The sequence below is a fragment of the Anguilla anguilla genome, chromosome 7 (genome assembly GCF_013347855.1).
Source record: "Anguilla anguilla isolate fAngAng1 chromosome 7, fAngAng1.pri, whole genome shotgun sequence".
NCBI lineage: Eukaryota > Metazoa > Chordata > Actinopteri > Anguilliformes > Anguillidae > Anguilla > Anguilla anguilla.
In genome coordinates, this window is record NC_049207.1 from 5,453,696 (window position 1) to 5,470,623 (window position 16,928).

A 16,928-nucleotide genomic window follows, 5' to 3' on the forward strand; every position below is an offset into this window, starting at 1 on the left:
CTGGAGCAACAGTTATGGTATTTACACATACATTTTCAAATAGAAGTCAAAAGACATAAATGTAAATAGAGGTTTTTAAGCAAATGTGTGTTTGTGAAAAATTCCATGGATGGGGAATTCTTATTGCACTTGTCTTGTCTCTTGAAATGGCTCAAGGCCTTTCTGCAGCATCTGTCCTCATGATGTATGTTTTAAGGAACGCAAATGGCCTCGAGGTGCAGCTACGCTTGAACTTGCCGGAAGCGAGGCAGTTTAATGAGCAGGGTGAGCCAATAGCAAACAGGAAAAACCGGTCTGTGGCCGGCAGCACCTGAAGCCACCACAATCCGAGTCCTTGGATCTGTCCTTTCCTCCCTGTGTCTCCATATTCATTCACAATTCAGATCTGGGCGGCAGTGCAGTATAATGGGTAAGGAGTCGGTGTCGTAACCTGAAGGTCGCAGGTTCAATCTGGATAAGAGCGTCTGCTAAATGCCTGCAATGTAAGATCTGAAGGGTGCATGACCCTGGTTCATTCACACAACATCTACAGCAATATTTGATTTTCCTCTCCTCTCCCGTTTTTAAATGCGCTGAAGCTGTGTGGACCCTTCCCATGCTCTGAACATCAGACCTACAGATCTGAGAAGTCAAGAAAGAGTAAACAAAACTGAGGGAAGGAACTAAGAGCAGTCTCAGTTGGCTCGTTACAAAGCCAGACAACTTGCCTGAGGGAAATGAATTCACCTGCGCTCTAATTGGCTGTGTGAAGTCAATCCCACGTGTTATTGGACAGGGTCTCCTACTCCTCTGGCCCCTGTGTGAATAGGTAGCCGACCATCTTGGGCAGCTCATTGGCCGATTCTGCCACTACTTGTCTGTCGTTACTGTTCACGATGAAGGTGAGGCCCTGCAAGGTCAGGTCGTTGTCTAACATCGGTGCAGTGAACCGAGGACAGCTAACTCACTCACTTCGGTAGCACTTCCCTTTGGCACAGGTCCAGTGCACTTTTTTTTTAAATCACGCTTGTGAATCTCACCGAAAAAGCGACACATATTGCATAACGGCACCTGCAGAACCTGTGTTCCTGGCAGGGGGGCGCAAATATGCGGCTTATGCAAAACATGCACTGCGGGCACTGTGGGCACTGCGGGCACTGCGTGTTCACCTGATCACATGGAGCGATGACCAGGCAGTCGCAGGAAGGGGAGAGCTGGGCGCCCAGTGGTAGCAGAGGATACAGCATGGGTTGGGGTGCAGGGGCTGGAACATGGCCTGGAGGTACGGGGGGTGAAAGCTCCTTTCGAAGCCTTGTAGCAGAAGCCAGCAGAAGAGTTTTGAATTTGAGGTGGGCAGCCACCAGGAGCCAGTGGGGGTGTACACAGGAAGGGGGTGGCATGGGAAAATTTGGGTAGATATAAAACCAGATGGGCTGCAGCCAGACCAGGGTCAAATACATATTTGTTTCGGATTCAAATACTTTTCTATGCTTTACTGATCTTGTCTGGTGTATTGTAACCAATGAAATACTCTCAAAAAGTGCAAACCCCGCCTTTTGGTCATATTGGCAGGCTCAAATACACCAGGCAAGATCAATAGAGCACAGGAAATTATTTGACTCCAAAATAAATACATATTTGACCCAGGGTCTGGCTGCAGCATTCTGGGTGAGCTGAATGGACTGGAGAGAGTGTTGAGGAAGGCCAGGCACATAAATACTAATTCATCATGGAGAAACTTGTATACCTTATCCAGTTTGCTCTGTTTGATCTTTGCCCAAGTGTTTTTTTCCACTGCTGAGACAGTGTTCGAAAAGATTAAAGTTTGTTGAGTGTGCGACCTGCAAGAGAACAGCGTTTTGTACACCACCTCTTCAGCACAGGTTGCCATGGTGATACCCAGCAACACTTACACTGTGTCAATCCCCTTTTCGGTGCGACGGCAAGGGAACGCCCTGTTCCTGCGAGACTTGGAGACCTTATTAATGACATCATCAACATGGTGATTTTTTCCCCCCCACCAATCAGTAGAGGGGGCTGAAAATGGCTCATTATGTAAATGTGTCTGTTTGTGAAGTCAGCTGGAAGGATAATGGCTGAAAGGAGCAGTGGAAGAGCTTAAGGAATCTGTGTGAAGGCAGGGAAAGCGCAGGATTGATAGGTTTTCACTTCAACCATAACAAAGCACACCTCATTCAACAGCTAGAGCAGGGCTGTCCAACCCTGTTCCTGGAGATCTACCGTCCTGTAGGTTTTCACTCCAACCCTAACAAAGCACGCCGCATTCAACTGCTAATGATCTGCATTGAGCTGCTTATTTGTAGAGTCCGGTGTGTCAAACCTACAGGATGGTTGATCTCCAGGAACGGATTTAGTTACCACTGGTGTAGTCTGTAGTGTTTAAGATGAGATCACAGGGAACACAGAGGGCAGCCTTCGAAACTTTGCGCCTAAAGAATTTACCCCAAAGCCTAAGAGGGGGATGACATAATAAGGGAAATGTGTGAGTGGCTTGGAAAAAAAATTCCTGAAGAGATATAAAAAAAAGGCTGAAAGTTTTGAGTGAATAAAGTGAAGTGAAGCTCTGATCTCTATACTAGAGTGGACACATACCAACAACGTCTACTCCCCTCCATATAGAGCAGGTGAGATGTGCTGAACTGGGCCTGGCGTTACGATGGTCGGTTAGGAGCATTTTATCTAGCCTGATGAAGGCGGAGTGTCTTCCTCAGCATAAAGCACTATTTTAGGAAAGCTTGAACCCCGTTTGAGCCATCGAGGCTGCAGCTCATTAATTGTTCGAAAAAGCAGCACCAATGTGGGGCACCGAGCTTCTGTGGTGCCACTGTTTCAAAGGATTAATGATAATGAGTCCGCAAACAGAAGCATGTGATTAGGTTCGGCCGTAGTGGGATTATCTTCCGTGTGCACGAGTGCATGAGAACCGCCCGGTGACACGAGAACCGCTCAGCACAGAAACGTGGCTGAGGGTGCACCGACAGGGTTAAACTATTACCCATAAACCTCCCATGCATACAGTACACCACTGCCACAGGCAGAATGTTACATAAGCTACATAGTTTAAAGGTATTCTCACATTCATAGGATGGTCGCTGCGGTTTTTTTTTAAACGGACATTTCACATTAATTCATACTTATTAAAATATATATCAAGTGCAAGCCAAGTCAATATTACTTAAATTACAGATTTAATGCCAACCAAATCCAGAATTTTATTGTTGTCTATCCTTCTTTAGTTTTAAGAAATTGCTTGTTTGTGCATCTAAGGTGAAAGAGAGAAAAAAAGCTCCCTGGCCGATTCATACATTTTTTCATGAATAGTTATCATAAATAGTTTCCACACGTGCGATTCAGTATAATGGAGGGGTCTTGCTTGTCTCGTGTGCCCTCTGCTGGCTGATCTAATACAACACGTAAAGCACAGCGCAACATTTTCCGGTTTAAAACAAGAACGCTTTTTCTCTATGCGCATTAACATTACTTCAGGACATCAGCCACAAAAGTACGTGCACTTCACTTTCTATCACTTGAATATTATAGCACAGTATTTTACTTTGCTTCTTTTTTTATTGATTCTACATCACATTGTCTTTAGTCGATGTAGGGGGTTTCATGGACAAAACCACTTTCTGGATAGTACTGATGTCCAGACAAAGCCTTTTGCAACTGGTTTCAGATGCGGCTACGATGCATTCTGCCCCAGAAACACGTGTCATATATATCAGACAGACGCACGGGACTGGAAATGCAGTTTTCTTGTGATTTACGCGAGTTGTCACAAGGTGTACTTCTCTCCTACATGCCTGTGAATTTAAGGGTCGATTCCACAATAATAAGTGGAGATATTATAAGTGTGGCCGATAGTGTATTTTGTTGAATTTAACAAAGTTTGCGCAATTAACGAGTGTTGATTTTTGTGTACGGTGACACGGTGGCGCGGTGGGCAGCACTGTCTCCTCACAGCAAGAAGGCCCTGAGTTTGTACCTGTCCTAGGCCTTTCTGTGTGCAGTATACATACATCGGCCACCGAGCCACTCCAGGGAGGCAGGAGCTGGCCATACCCCTCCATCCATACCCCTGATTTGTTGTATGGAGCGTAGAATCTTTCAATGTCTTGTCGTTCTCTCCAGTGCCCATACACTAGCATCGCTAAAACATGGTTTTCTTGTATGCATCGAGCGCCACCTACTGGCTTGTCTAAAACACAACACGTGCCCACCAGTAACATTTAGCCTGCAGTCTGACATCTGACATCACACCTAAATTTGTGTTTGCACATTCCAGAAGATCCCATCACCAAGTTTCATACAATGAGAAAAGTAAGGCCAGAAGACTTGCCTGTAAACTATCCTTATAGAGTTATATAGATAATAATTTGAGAGGGCACTCCTCACTTTCCTAGAGCATAAACTGCCGGAGAGAACAGGGAAATGGCTATTAATGAACATCAGGAGAGATAGCCAGCCCAGAGAAACATACAGTGCCCAGCAGTAATCTCACATGTAACACAGCACGCTAATCTCATGTCTGGATCCAGTGCCTGTTATCTTTGGCACAAGTGAAATGTATAATAACGTGGGAAAACCTTTCAAACATTTTGTGCCTCCAGGAATTAAATCATCACCCCTCATCCCCTAATTTTTTTTCTCTCAGACCAACATGCATGCCATTTCATCTCAACACATTTATGTATATTGAATGACTCTGCTCTTTTGAATTTTGACATTTCATTTGACTTGCGATATGAGAACTGCAATGAAAGTGCATAAGAAGTGACCGCGTAAGTTAACATAAGTATATAAATATTGAGCCAGTGTTTTAGGGCGTAGGGTTAGGATGGAAGGAGAGTAGCCTCATGAAAACATGCAGATGTATGCGCATTCCTAGGGTTTAGGGATATGATTTTGGGCTAGGGTTCAGGACTAGGGTTATGGTTTATATTTTGCGTTCAGTTTTAGAACCATGGTGTTATAAGTTTATGGTTTGCAGTGATTATTAGAATTAAGAGCTAGAGATTAGGGGTGTTGATTAGGATTAGGTTTGTGGGTTCGAGTTAGCTTTTTTGTCATTGTGCGTATCATAATTTGCCCTGTTATGTGACACAAATCATTTGTGCTTTTGAATCGGTTGTAAACTGCCTTCATGAATTAAATATTCAATGTCTTCTTTTTTATATTGCTTTGTCTTTATCTGTGGCCAACTCTATAATGTAATTGTTATTATTATTAACTGAATTGACAATTGACAAAACATTCATCATTTGATGGTCAAACTAATTTACATTTCAAATGTTTCTCTTTTATTGTTATTTCTCATTTGCCATAGCGTATTACAATGTAGTATTACTAAGCCTCTCAGTTTTAAAACGATATTTAATATGTTGCAAGTGAAAATAACACCAACTTTGACAGATGCCGTTGTTTAAAAATCTAGAAATATGTTTTTTAAAAAGTCAAATGTAAAAATACGTGGGGCTTCTTGTCCCACGTAGGTTGTTTTACACGTTTCCACGTTTTATGTAACGTTTCTCCCGTCAAGAAGGTAACAGGTGATAGATTCACTGAAGTCTGAGGCACTGTCACATGCGCGAGGCACCTGAGATATCGGTACTATAAGTGTTTAGCGCGTTTTACTGCAGCAGGTGGCACCCAACACGTGACGCGCAGTTGACAAGTTGCTTGTCGAGGGCGGAGGTAATGTTAATAAACACCCAAAGGACATGGGGGGAAAATACAGTCTGGATATCGTCTCCCGCTTTCATTTCAATGGCTTTAAACAATTCAATCTCACAATGAATCGGGAGGAAAATGGGACATCCCAAGCCGGACTGGACGACAACCAGGTAAAACAAATATGTGTAACCTATACTCGAAGAACCGTGATTGTTTATGTTTGTTTATGAAACCATCGAAACTATCATATTCATTATCAAAGGCGCATTATGAAACATTGCAATTAAACCGTGTTGTAGACTAGACTACGTAGGCTACAGTTAAACATCAATATTCGTTTAAAATGTAATTGTCAGCATTTATGTTGAGAGATCAAATGTGTCCAGTGTTCAATCCACTCTTTCAAAATGCACGCGACCACTGGACTCATATACAGTTATAGTTGAATTAACACTGGGAATTTTAATGCATATAGACAGCCCTTCGTCAACATGGTCTGTGTTACTTAGCCTATCGAATTTGTCATTCATTATTCTCGTTTTTGTAATTCTCTTTTGTTTAGATCAAAATCCTATCCGTAGTGTATGTATCGTCACTTTCATTGAGGTAAGACACTTCTTTGCTTCGTTTGTTTTGTAGTTCCATTATATCGGCTGCCAGCCCTACAACATCTTGGAGATTGATTTTGTTTATTGGGATTAATGGGTGATTGCTGTCGCCGCTGCAGAATGTTGAGGTTCGTTGTCCTGTAGTACCCCAGCAACCAGAGTCAGACTTGTGGAACGGGTCACATAACTAGAATTCGTGATTCATGTGAGGCGTATGAGCATTTCACATAAATATCATGGTTGTAAAAAAAAAAAAAAAATTCTTATCGTGCTAGCATGAGAATTTCTGTGTATTTCAGACCTGTTGATATAAATTATTTCTTGTATTTTTCGTAACGACTATGACGTAGCTACCCTCGTTTGAGGCCCCGAAGGTCTGTGCACGGCCAAACCATTAAGTAAACCGTTCAAATTTTCATGCCTTCATAACTGAGGAGACAGTGAGGGTCAAGTGTGAAAAGCTCCCTTTGATTTTCACGGTAGTTGTGTATTTGAGTGAATACACGAGGAACACTGGTGGTAAAGATGATGCTTTGGAGAAATTGTTGTTACTCAAACACATTTACGACCTTTGCATGTATAAATCTCTCATTAAAATCCTTGTGATGGAGATGCAAGACTGCCTTCATGCAAAAGTCTCTCCTCCAAACGAGTCAGCACCCACATACAGTTTGTAAACAACTGTTTTGCCCCTGGAAAACATGCCCTCAAGACTTAGCAAATTATTGGGAAAGTATTCAGACATCACATGCCCAAGGGAAAGTTCTCTGAATTTAGTTTTTATTGCCTTTAATGAAGATTTAGCTCTTTGAGGGTTTGCGTGGGTACATACCGCACATCCCCAAGATTCTAGATGATTTTCTAGTACCCTCTGTCTTAGATATATTGCAGGAATTTGTAAATGCATTGTTTTGAACATCAGGCCGGTCTTTCTTGTGCTTATAAATTCAATTATGTACAAAGCACGTCGTTACCTATGAAGGTGAGTCACTGTGTTGGCTGTCTCGTGAAATAGGTAAGTAGGTCAGATTTATGATGCGGTGTGATGTTTTGCGATTGGCAAAAAGTTGTATCAACTGATCGTAAACGCAAATTTTCAGCTGTCGTCGCTTTCGATCCGTGGTTTTATATCGTCTTTATTGCCCGTCTTGTGAGAGATCACACGAAAATGCTCCGCTTTCTGTTGCAGCTTGCTTGGCAGCCTTTCCGTTGTGGTGGTGTCCATCGTCAAACGGAGGTATCTGAATGAACAGGTGGGTGAAGGAAAGGCAGGACTCAGCACTTTATTACATGAAAGGGCGCCAGGAATTGTTCTATGAGGATGATCAGGACCCATTTATCTTTGCGGACTGCATAAACATTTAGTTAGGGTTTGACGATAATTTCAAGACTACCCCGAAAAGATCATTGTGTACAGTATTTGCGACTTGCCAAACACCAAGTGGCCCAATACAGGAATGGGATGTTGTTTTTTTTTTTTTAAAGTACAATAAAAAACTTTCCCAGGGTATTCTTTGATGAGGGAACAATTTTAGGTGATTCTTCATTAATGTGATTTGCAAACATTGTCCTTTCTTGACTCCCAAGCAGCTGGATTGATACACCCTTCTGACTACCAGCCCTTACTCAATGAGGCTGTGTGCATTAGACAGCAGTAGGAAGAGGCTCCATTGGAGCTGCCTTATGCAATTGAAAGATTGCAAACATTCCCACATCTTGCTTCTTTACTGTAGTTGCTTCAGAGTTCAGTCGGTATCTCTCTGTGTGCAAAGCTGTGAATTCTGCGCTTTGTTTACCTGTGGCCTTTGTTTCGACCAATCAGCACTCCTGTGCCACACAGGTATGTGACTGCACAAAGGCTGCAGTGAAAGAGTCTTATTAGAAATGGCATTCCAGCCATGCGTGCTCTTGCTGGCTGTGTAACCCATTGGTATCAGTGAGCGGAGGTGGTTCTGTGGCAAGAACTCAACTAATAAAGCTTTAGTGAGTTCACTTGCCAGTAGTGTAGGTTTTCCCATAAAAAAAAACACCTACATAGTGTAGTGTGTAGGTTTTCTGGTAGCGTAGGTTTTGTGTGGAAGGTTGCCTTAATTGGTGTCAAAGTACCACAAGCCTGAAACGGAGGGAAATCTCAACAAGTCGCAAAGTCCTCTTGATTCGCGGGCGAGGCGCTCAGTTTATGGGTTTATGAGGACTGTATAACGCGTACTTTGTGGTGATCAGGCTGCGTGTTTCGGGTGGGAAGTCTGACCGTAACGCCGGGCGGTGTCTGGGTGTCTCTGTGGTTGGTCCCGCAGGCCTGGCCCCTGCTCCAGCTCGCCCTGGCCGACTTCCTGGCGTCGGCCGTGCTGCTGAGCACCAACGCCGTCAACTTCGTGCCGGACAGCAGCCTACCTCAGCGAATCGGCGTGTGCGAACGCGGGCTTCCCCTGGCGGTGGTACGTTCTCCGCACGTCTTCCCTGGACCCTCTCCCCCACCCCCCCCCCCCCCCACCCCCTTTGAATTACAGTGCACATAAGCCTCATCACTCTTTGTGACAGCAGTCTCAAAACTGAAGTCCTGAGTGGTGGCTGCCTCCACTGGTTTTCGTGATTTCCTTGCGAACTGCAGCCTCATTGGGCCTTGGAAACAGGGTGTGCAGACCCTTTAGCCAATCAGTGACTTACATTGAGCACCTTGCTCTCCTGACTCTATTGTGGAGGTTGCAGAAATGAGCGCTGGTGTATAAACTAAACTAAACTAATAAACTAATACGATTATGTTAGTTTTTATTTGGCAGGATTGTTCTTGTTTTTTGTCTGATTCTGATTAGGCAATGTGATTTCAGTGCTAGTTTGTACTTGGCAGGATTGTTGTTTGCTGAACAGGCTACTCTACAGGGTTGGAGTCCTGATCTATGTGGTCACTTCTGGCACTACGATCTTTACTTCACTCTAGTGTGTTTCTTTTGCACCTCTGCGCCTTGAACTAATGCACTTGTTGTACGTCGCTCTGGATAAGAGCGTCTGCTAAATGCCTGTAATGTAATGTAATGTGATAAAGACTGAGTGAAGGAGAACAAAGAGAGAAAAAAGAACGCTGGCAGGATGGCAAAAGTGTAGGAGTTCAGTGGCCTGTAGAAGGCACTCAATGAAAACGGTCTGTTCGATTGGTCTATAACATTGTTATCAATGAATGAGTATTCGAAATCGGGGAGAAGAAGGAGGCAAAGCATAAAAAATGGGGAAAAGAGAACCGTTTAATGCTACCACAGCACCCAGTGTGCTTCTTTTCAGGCAATACATTGACCGTGAAAGTGAAACAGTGCGGGAGACAGAAACAGCATGTGGGCGCATAGGCGTAGGTTTCGGGAGGGGGGAGGAATGCAGGGGATACGTCCCCCTCAACATTTAGAACACGCGCATTTTTCCCCCCCCAATAAAAACATGAAAGAAGCATTTCCACCATAAACTGACGCAGAAAAGGCACAAATTGGTGCATAAAAATTCACCAGAATGCTGGAAATGACGTGTTTGACGCTCAAAATGTCCTGGGGGAGGACCCCCAGACCCCCGGCTTAATGTGTCAATGTTCAAACGAAACCTACGCCACTGTGTAGGAAACTTCGTAATGAGGCCCATAAAGGAGGGAAGTGGACAGATGTTCTTACTTTATTTTTTTTTTTACAGGCCTTCTATGGCATCTCGTTCCTGCTGGTCATGATTTACGCCTGCCAATCAAAGCGGGCGGTCCAAAGGTGGCGAGATAGGACAGAAGGGCGGGACGGGCAGGTGAAGCATCCATCACTGATACACACCTGGATAGACAATTATACTTGTGTTTTTGAGTAAAAGCTGTGTTTTTCTTTTTTTTTTTTTTAAAAAGCTGTGAGTTCTGACTTTCATAAGAAAAAACTGGACCTTTTCCTTTAGCTTCCTTAAATCCACGGAAACTAGCCAATTATGAGATACTGTACCTTGAAGTACCCGAGGAGTAAAATTGATGGCCTATTTTATCACACTGTGCCATTTTCACCTTTTACAGTCAAGCCCATGATTGGTTTAACGGTTACTTTTCATAATTTACTACAGTTTGAGACCAACTGACAAAAACTCACGAAAGGTTTTTTTTCCCCCCCCTTTCCCGCACCCGCAGTCGGAGGGCAGGCAGGGCGAGGCTTTCTGCTCGGTGTACGCTGTTGTGTGGTGAGCGCCATTTTGTGCCCGTGCGAGGATTTAGCGTCGTAGCGCTGTGGTTTTGGAGCAGCGCTCGTTTTCTCTGCGGCCGTTTTGAACGTTGTCTGATTTGCCAGGTTTGCCCCCATCACCGTCTACCTCCTGTACGTGTTCACTGAGGACTTGATGCAGGCCAGTTTACAGACAAGTTCAAATGACTCTGCGTCAGATGGAGAGATGGGCGAAGCCAACGCTGCTTTCTGCACAAGGTACATTATAAAAGATATTATTGGATGATGTAGGGGTCACAGGTCTGATTGGATGATGTAGGGGTTGCTGCGTGTTCTAGATGTTAGCCTTGGGAAGCTCCTCACAGACTGGGTCTTTGTTCCGTCATTGTCCTCGACTGATCAGATATGAGTACATGTTCGTCAGTCTGAATTTGACATCTTCCATAACATAACATAATGACGAGAACCGGCCATTTAGGCCAACAATGCTCACCATTTTCCTAACTGTTCACCTGCAAACTAGATAGTATCTAAAACCGTATCAAGCCTGTTTTTGAAAACCCTGCAAGTTCATGCCTCTACTGCATGCCCTGGCAAGCTAGTCCACACAGCGACTGCTGGCTTGTCTTGACCCCTATCTTGGGGGAATATCTTGAGCTGTATCTCCTGTTTTAAGTACCTTGTAAGATAAATTGATTGCTTGGATGTGTTTTTTTATTGTGTGTAATAAACAAAAATTGTACTCTTGTACACCACAATCCATTGTAAAGAAAATTTAAGAAACTTTACTAGTGTTAGATAGCATTTGTCTCTTTATGGCCATAACCCCTGTTATAAGCATGTATAACGCATTATAATGTCTATTTGGAATTAAGAAGTTCTAATTTTAGGTGGTACGATGAAGATGTAGCAAAAATGGTTTTAAATGCAGACCTACTAATTTTCCTTTCCTTTCCTTACAACAGCTGCATTTTGCTCTTGCATATAAGGAATGACTCCTGTCCGCATGTGGTGAGTCTGTTGGGGACGCTATACTGTCCTACATCTGGACATACGACTTTATTGAAGTTGTTTAGAATAAGAAGAACTGTAACACTTTCTAGGATCCCTCGTAGCATCCAGTCCACGCGACAAGCCCAGTTCACTTTATACTGCTCAATTTATCACGGCTGTCAATCACCGTTTCGTCTGTTCTCATTGGCTGATCATCTCACTGAAGGCTACATTTGTTTGTGTGTGCCGCAGGACAAGGCTCACGATCTGTTTGTGAGGTTGTTTTTCTTTGTGAGCGGACTGACGGTGCTGATTTGCTGCACTGTAAGTACTGACGTTCCTTTTATTCTTTCTCTTTTTTTTTTTTTTTTTTTTAAACATGGACCGTTTATGACGAACCGTTTTTGAACCGGTGAAACGTACAAAAGAGGCAGGGAATCTGCGTCAGGTGACCCAAGCGTGCTGTTTCTTTTAAAAGTGCAGCAATATGCAGTAGTAAGCATGAAAATACCTACAGGAACAAACAGTGGCTATAGCTGCTCGCACTGTGTGTCGGATGCACATATTTTGACCAGATATGTAGCAATTGCCCAAAGACCAGAGAAGTGGAAGACTGAATATTTATTTCACCTAAACCTGGTTGATCCTGGCTATGGTTAAGGCCCATATTTTGATCATATTTTGATCATATTTTGCCTTTGACTTCTTGACAAATTAAAAATGTATGAAACAAACCCGTAAAATGTTTTGAACATTTTTATCTCTTTTGTATATCCAGACATGCAAAATGGAGACTTAGTTTTAACTGATATTAAGGGATGGCATACTGTAAAATAGAATCGAGAGCCTTCTGATCAACAGGAAGTGGCATTCGCCTTGAGCCTTGCTGAACCTCTCTCTCCCCCCGTCCCGTATCCTCAAATCCTCCCTCCCTCTCCCCAGGTGATGTACTGTAAGGTGGGCAGCTGGTATCGGAGGTACAAGGAGCAAGGCCTGTTCCCGGTGGAAGGAGACGGGTTCGACCGGAGACACCTCAGGGGCCTGTACTCCACGGCCCGCAATATGATGCTGGTCGTCATTTTCTGCTGGACACCGGGTGCGTCGGAAAAGCACCGCCGCTTTTCGTTTTTGTCTTTATGCTGTTACACTTATGATCAGGGCCGCCAACACAGGGGGAACACCGGGTCAGTTGTCCCGAGCCCTGGGTCAAAGGGGGGGGGGGCGCGAAAGGGCCTTCTAACCTTTAAATAATCTGCTGGAATAATCCATGAAATCTAAATCCATGGACAACTTCAAAGCATTAAAGTTGGGAATGATAGCACGTCTCAGTTTAGTTGCTGTATTTCATATTTTGTGCAAGGGGGGGGGGGCATTTGAGATCATCTTGTCCGAGCGGGCCTGCTTATGATGGAAGATGTGAGAGTACCAACCGTATCCCTGTATTGGTGTGATTGTGTGATAATCCATTCAGAGTTGTTCTGACTTCTCCTTGCAGTGGCGTTCAGATGAAGGGCATTGTTTTCTTAATTTTGTTTCAGTTGTTTCTTAGTTAAATTGAACATAGTTATGTGTAGTCACTCAATGACAGTGAATTTAGTGTGCTTACTGTGTGAACTAGACTTGACGTTCATGGCTATGGACAACTGATACTTTATGAGAACTGTATCTTATTGGACCTGTGTTTTGCAGTTGTTCCAATAACCTTTGGTATGAACTTACTCTGCGTTGCTTTAGATAAAAAAACACCTGCCAAATAAATGTAATGTCATGTTAGGTAATTTCCTATTGCTGTTCTACATCCTATACTGAAATCATGTGCTCTCTTTCTTCCCCACAGCTTTTGTTCTTGTGAGCCTGTCATTCATAGAAGGAATCCCCCAGGAAAAGCTTTTTCCTCTATATGTCATCCAAGTAAGATTTAATGCTGTAATGATATTTGCATTTGATTATTGCACATCGTCATTTTTTCCGAGACATTTAATCGCAACAAAATGCACAAACGTGACATCCAACGTTCTCGACAAAACAGGAAAGGGCCTTCCCCAAACTGTTGGGGAAGCACAGAATCATCTAAAATGTGATTGTATGCTGTAGTATTAAGATTTGCCTTCACTGGAACTAAAGGGCCTAGCCCAAACCATGGAAAACAGCTCTGGACCAAGGGGTGTCTAGATACTTTTTGTCATACAGTGTATTTAGTGTTAAATTTTACTGAACATTGTGCAAGTTTCACATTGCTTGAATAATGTTAATATAAGGTCCTTATCCACTTTATGTGATGCACCTTAAACTCCTTAGAATGTAAGAGCTGAGTCTGAAGCTTCCAACTTTTTTATCTTATATAAGATTTTACAATAAATGTCGCCCAGGCCTGTTAGCAATGAATAACAGATTTTTTACAGGAAGAAAAACGTCTCCTGTGCTCAGACACGATCTTTTATGTATGTATTATGGTCACAATTGGCACACACAACTTTATGGGTCATAAAGGTGTGTATGCCAAGATGGCATACGTAACTGTGTCACCCACCTCAAAAAAAAAAGAAATTGTGTCACCTGCTTTATGGGAAACCCTGAACAAAAAGTCCAGTTTCAGACTTGCGGAAGTGCACGTTGTCAGTTAGACCTCAACCGTTTCAGTTCAAGTCAGAAGCAGGCCCTTAAGTGATGTCACCGGCCCCCGTCCTATAGACAGGAGCTGAAACGATCAGGTGGTAACGTGACGCGTCTTTTCCGTCTTCTCCTCAGGCTCTGACGGTGTCGCTGCAAGGGCTGCTGGACAGCCTGGTCTACGGCTGGCTCCGGCGGAACTTCCGCGAGGCCGCCATGGCGGAAAGGGTGCCGCTGCTGGACGGCCGCCACCGGGCTTTCTACGACGAGTCTCTGCCCGCGCGCTGAGCCCTCAAGAGCCGCTGCCCCATCAGCGCGGGAGGAGGGACGCAAGAGCCGAGCCACCACCTCCACCCCCATCCCCTGCGCAAGAGGACTCAGGCGCCGACCTGTGGGGGATTGTGGGTAATTTCCCGGGTGTCACATTTGGTGTCACGGACTGAATTTTCTCACATCTCAGTGTACTTAGGATTATTATTTATTGTTACTGACCTCCGAGGGTTCGCAGGTTTGATTTTTGACGTTTGTGGGGGGCGCGTTTGACCCCTGGCCCACGGGTTATCGAACCCTATGGGGGCATGCGCGCATGCATGCACGGTGCATGGAGAGTTCCATCGGAAATGGTCTCTCGTGAGCTGCCTAGTGTGACCATCATAGTGAAAATATTGGTGCATGTTGCATTTGGCTATGCTAACTTCACTTAAGGGGAATTAGTTAAATATATTAGCTATGGGAATCATTACTGACTGTGAGTCAACTTTAAGTGATGTAAAGCTAGCTACCTTCTTACTTGCGCTTGTACCTCTTGTCCTTGTACCCTTTGTTAGTACTCCTTTAGAGAAATTCCCAAATGTATTAAAAGAGGAGTCACTTCTCCCTCAAAGAGACAGTTTATGAAGGAATATGAGGTCATGGCAAAAATTCTGCTTAGAATGTGAAGATCTCTGATAATTTAAATTAAAAAATGCGAAAATGTCTATATGTTGTTTAGGCAGTGCAGAGTTGTTCTTTGGTCTTGTCTTGGTGGTTTTTAAAATGTTCCTGCTACAACTGCTGAGTTTTAAAAAAATTTTTGGTTTGTCACCTTAATGCGTATTGAGTGGAATGAGAACACTGAGAAAAGTCCAGTAGTGCTGTATCGTTCATATAAGGCTCTAGTGATCACATGACCAAGGTGCTGTTGGATGAGCAGCTACGTAGGCGCTCATTTTACAAGGAGCACTGACCGCTTGCCCAAAAGCAGCGCGTTTGGAACAAAGGAAATATGACCCAGCGAGGCGAGTTTTGTCGAGTCACTGCGCGACCGTGTTGCTGACAGACACAATGGGACAGGGGTTTTCCATCAGTCAGGTGACACACGATGAGAACACTATCTCAGCTTACTTAACTTTATGACCCTAAGAGACGTCCATAAAAGACTGACTGAACACAGGGGGGCAAGGATCCATACTTAACGGGTGAAGGGTGCTCAGATATGAATCACAATCTTATTTACCACCGACTTATGTACCATCCTGGTGTTCTGCATTATTATTATTATTATTATTATTATTATTATTTATCCTGTCATTGTGGCAAGTCACTCTGGGAATTTTGTGAAGACGTTCAGGTGAAGTACTCAGGGCTATTGTACAATTCCAAAATTCTGTCCACTCAATTTGTAGTCCAGTCCTTAATAGACAAACCAGTAAAGTACTTTTAAAAAGCAATGTAATTTCAAAGTTTTCAAATTTTATTAGCAACACATTTTATTTTCCACATAGTGTAGTACTGACGGTGCCAATCTAGATGAGAACCACCAGATTTAAAAGATTAACAATTTCAGGGAACTTCAATGAATAAAACTATACAAAACAGAAATAAAAAATAAAAAAAATGCACCACAAGCTACTTTACACCTAGGTCTTTCTAACACAGTACAGGTTTCAGTGCAGGTATAGTCATGTGACTGATAGTCATGTGACTGCCCTGGGGAGGGGAGCTCTTAAAACACTGTGTACACACGGTGTAGCAACAGTCATTCCGACTTTCACACGCCTCGGCTGCACGGGCACCTGACATCACAAATAGGCAGGGCGGATATCTACCTGTAAACCTGGCAACAGAGATGGCTTAACATGTCAACTCCTAAGCTTTACTCCAATATCACTTTTCACAACGACACCACATTTGAATAAAATAACACAAATATGCACTCTTAAAACTTCGCGGGTGGGGGGTAGGGGGGGGGGCTAGGGTTGAGGTTAGGGTGGCAAATCCCCCCAAAAAACATATAGACATAGGTTTGCAGCAAGTTACATTGGTTATACATTTTTTTTTTTTGGTGGGTCGCACATTACATTTCATATTTTTTCAGTGCATTCACATTCACGTGTATGTGTCAAGATTAACATGTCAGGTCCTACTAGAACAGTGCTGACCAGTACTCAGACCTGTCAGGCTTTTTAGCTTAGTACTGGTGAGGCCCTGTCTGGCTTGCATTGCACACGTATTTCAACAAAACATTTTCTACTCACACAACACTCAACCCACTGTTTAAACGAGTCCGTTCCGTCCCATTGGCTCACTTCACACAGGCAATTACTTCAAGCTCCCAGCTGATTCGCCGAGAAGCTCTCGACAGTCAGGGACGATTACCAATCGTGTGTTTGTGCTTGTCTGCTTGAAATATTATGTCACTGTGATTGGCCCCCACAGCAGGCTGTAATACTCCATTTAAACCCACGGAGGAACCGTAAAAGAGGAGACTAAAATTCAGACTGGTTACTTTAGGTCTACATTTGGACAGTCATACCACTGTACTGAAGATGCCCAGAGTGCAACTGCATTAGTCAGGACTATAACACGCTACGTGGAAAGCGCATGTCCGTACGTCTTT

General features: G+C 43.7%; 1 protein-coding gene across 1 annotated transcript; it reads left to right on the forward strand.

Moving 5' to 3' along the window:
• The first annotated feature begins 5,547 nt into the window (after nt 1-5,547).
• Nucleotides 5,548-15,028, forward strand: si:dkey-30c15.2 (uncharacterized protein LOC558938 homolog). Its single transcript, XM_035424455.1, has 12 exons — nt 5,548-5,843; nt 6,236-6,279; nt 7,471-7,534; nt 8,579-8,719; nt 9,951-10,052; nt 10,417-10,466; nt 10,574-10,705; nt 11,413-11,458; nt 11,693-11,764; nt 12,383-12,536; nt 13,278-13,351; nt 14,189-15,028. Exons 1-12 carry the CDS (start codon nt 5,721-5,723, stop codon nt 14,336-14,338), a joined length of 1,152 nt encoding a protein of 383 aa, XP_035280346.1. The 5' UTR covers nt 5,548-5,720; the 3' UTR covers nt 14,339-15,028.
• The last annotated feature ends 1,900 nt before the right edge of the window (nt 15,029-16,928 follow it).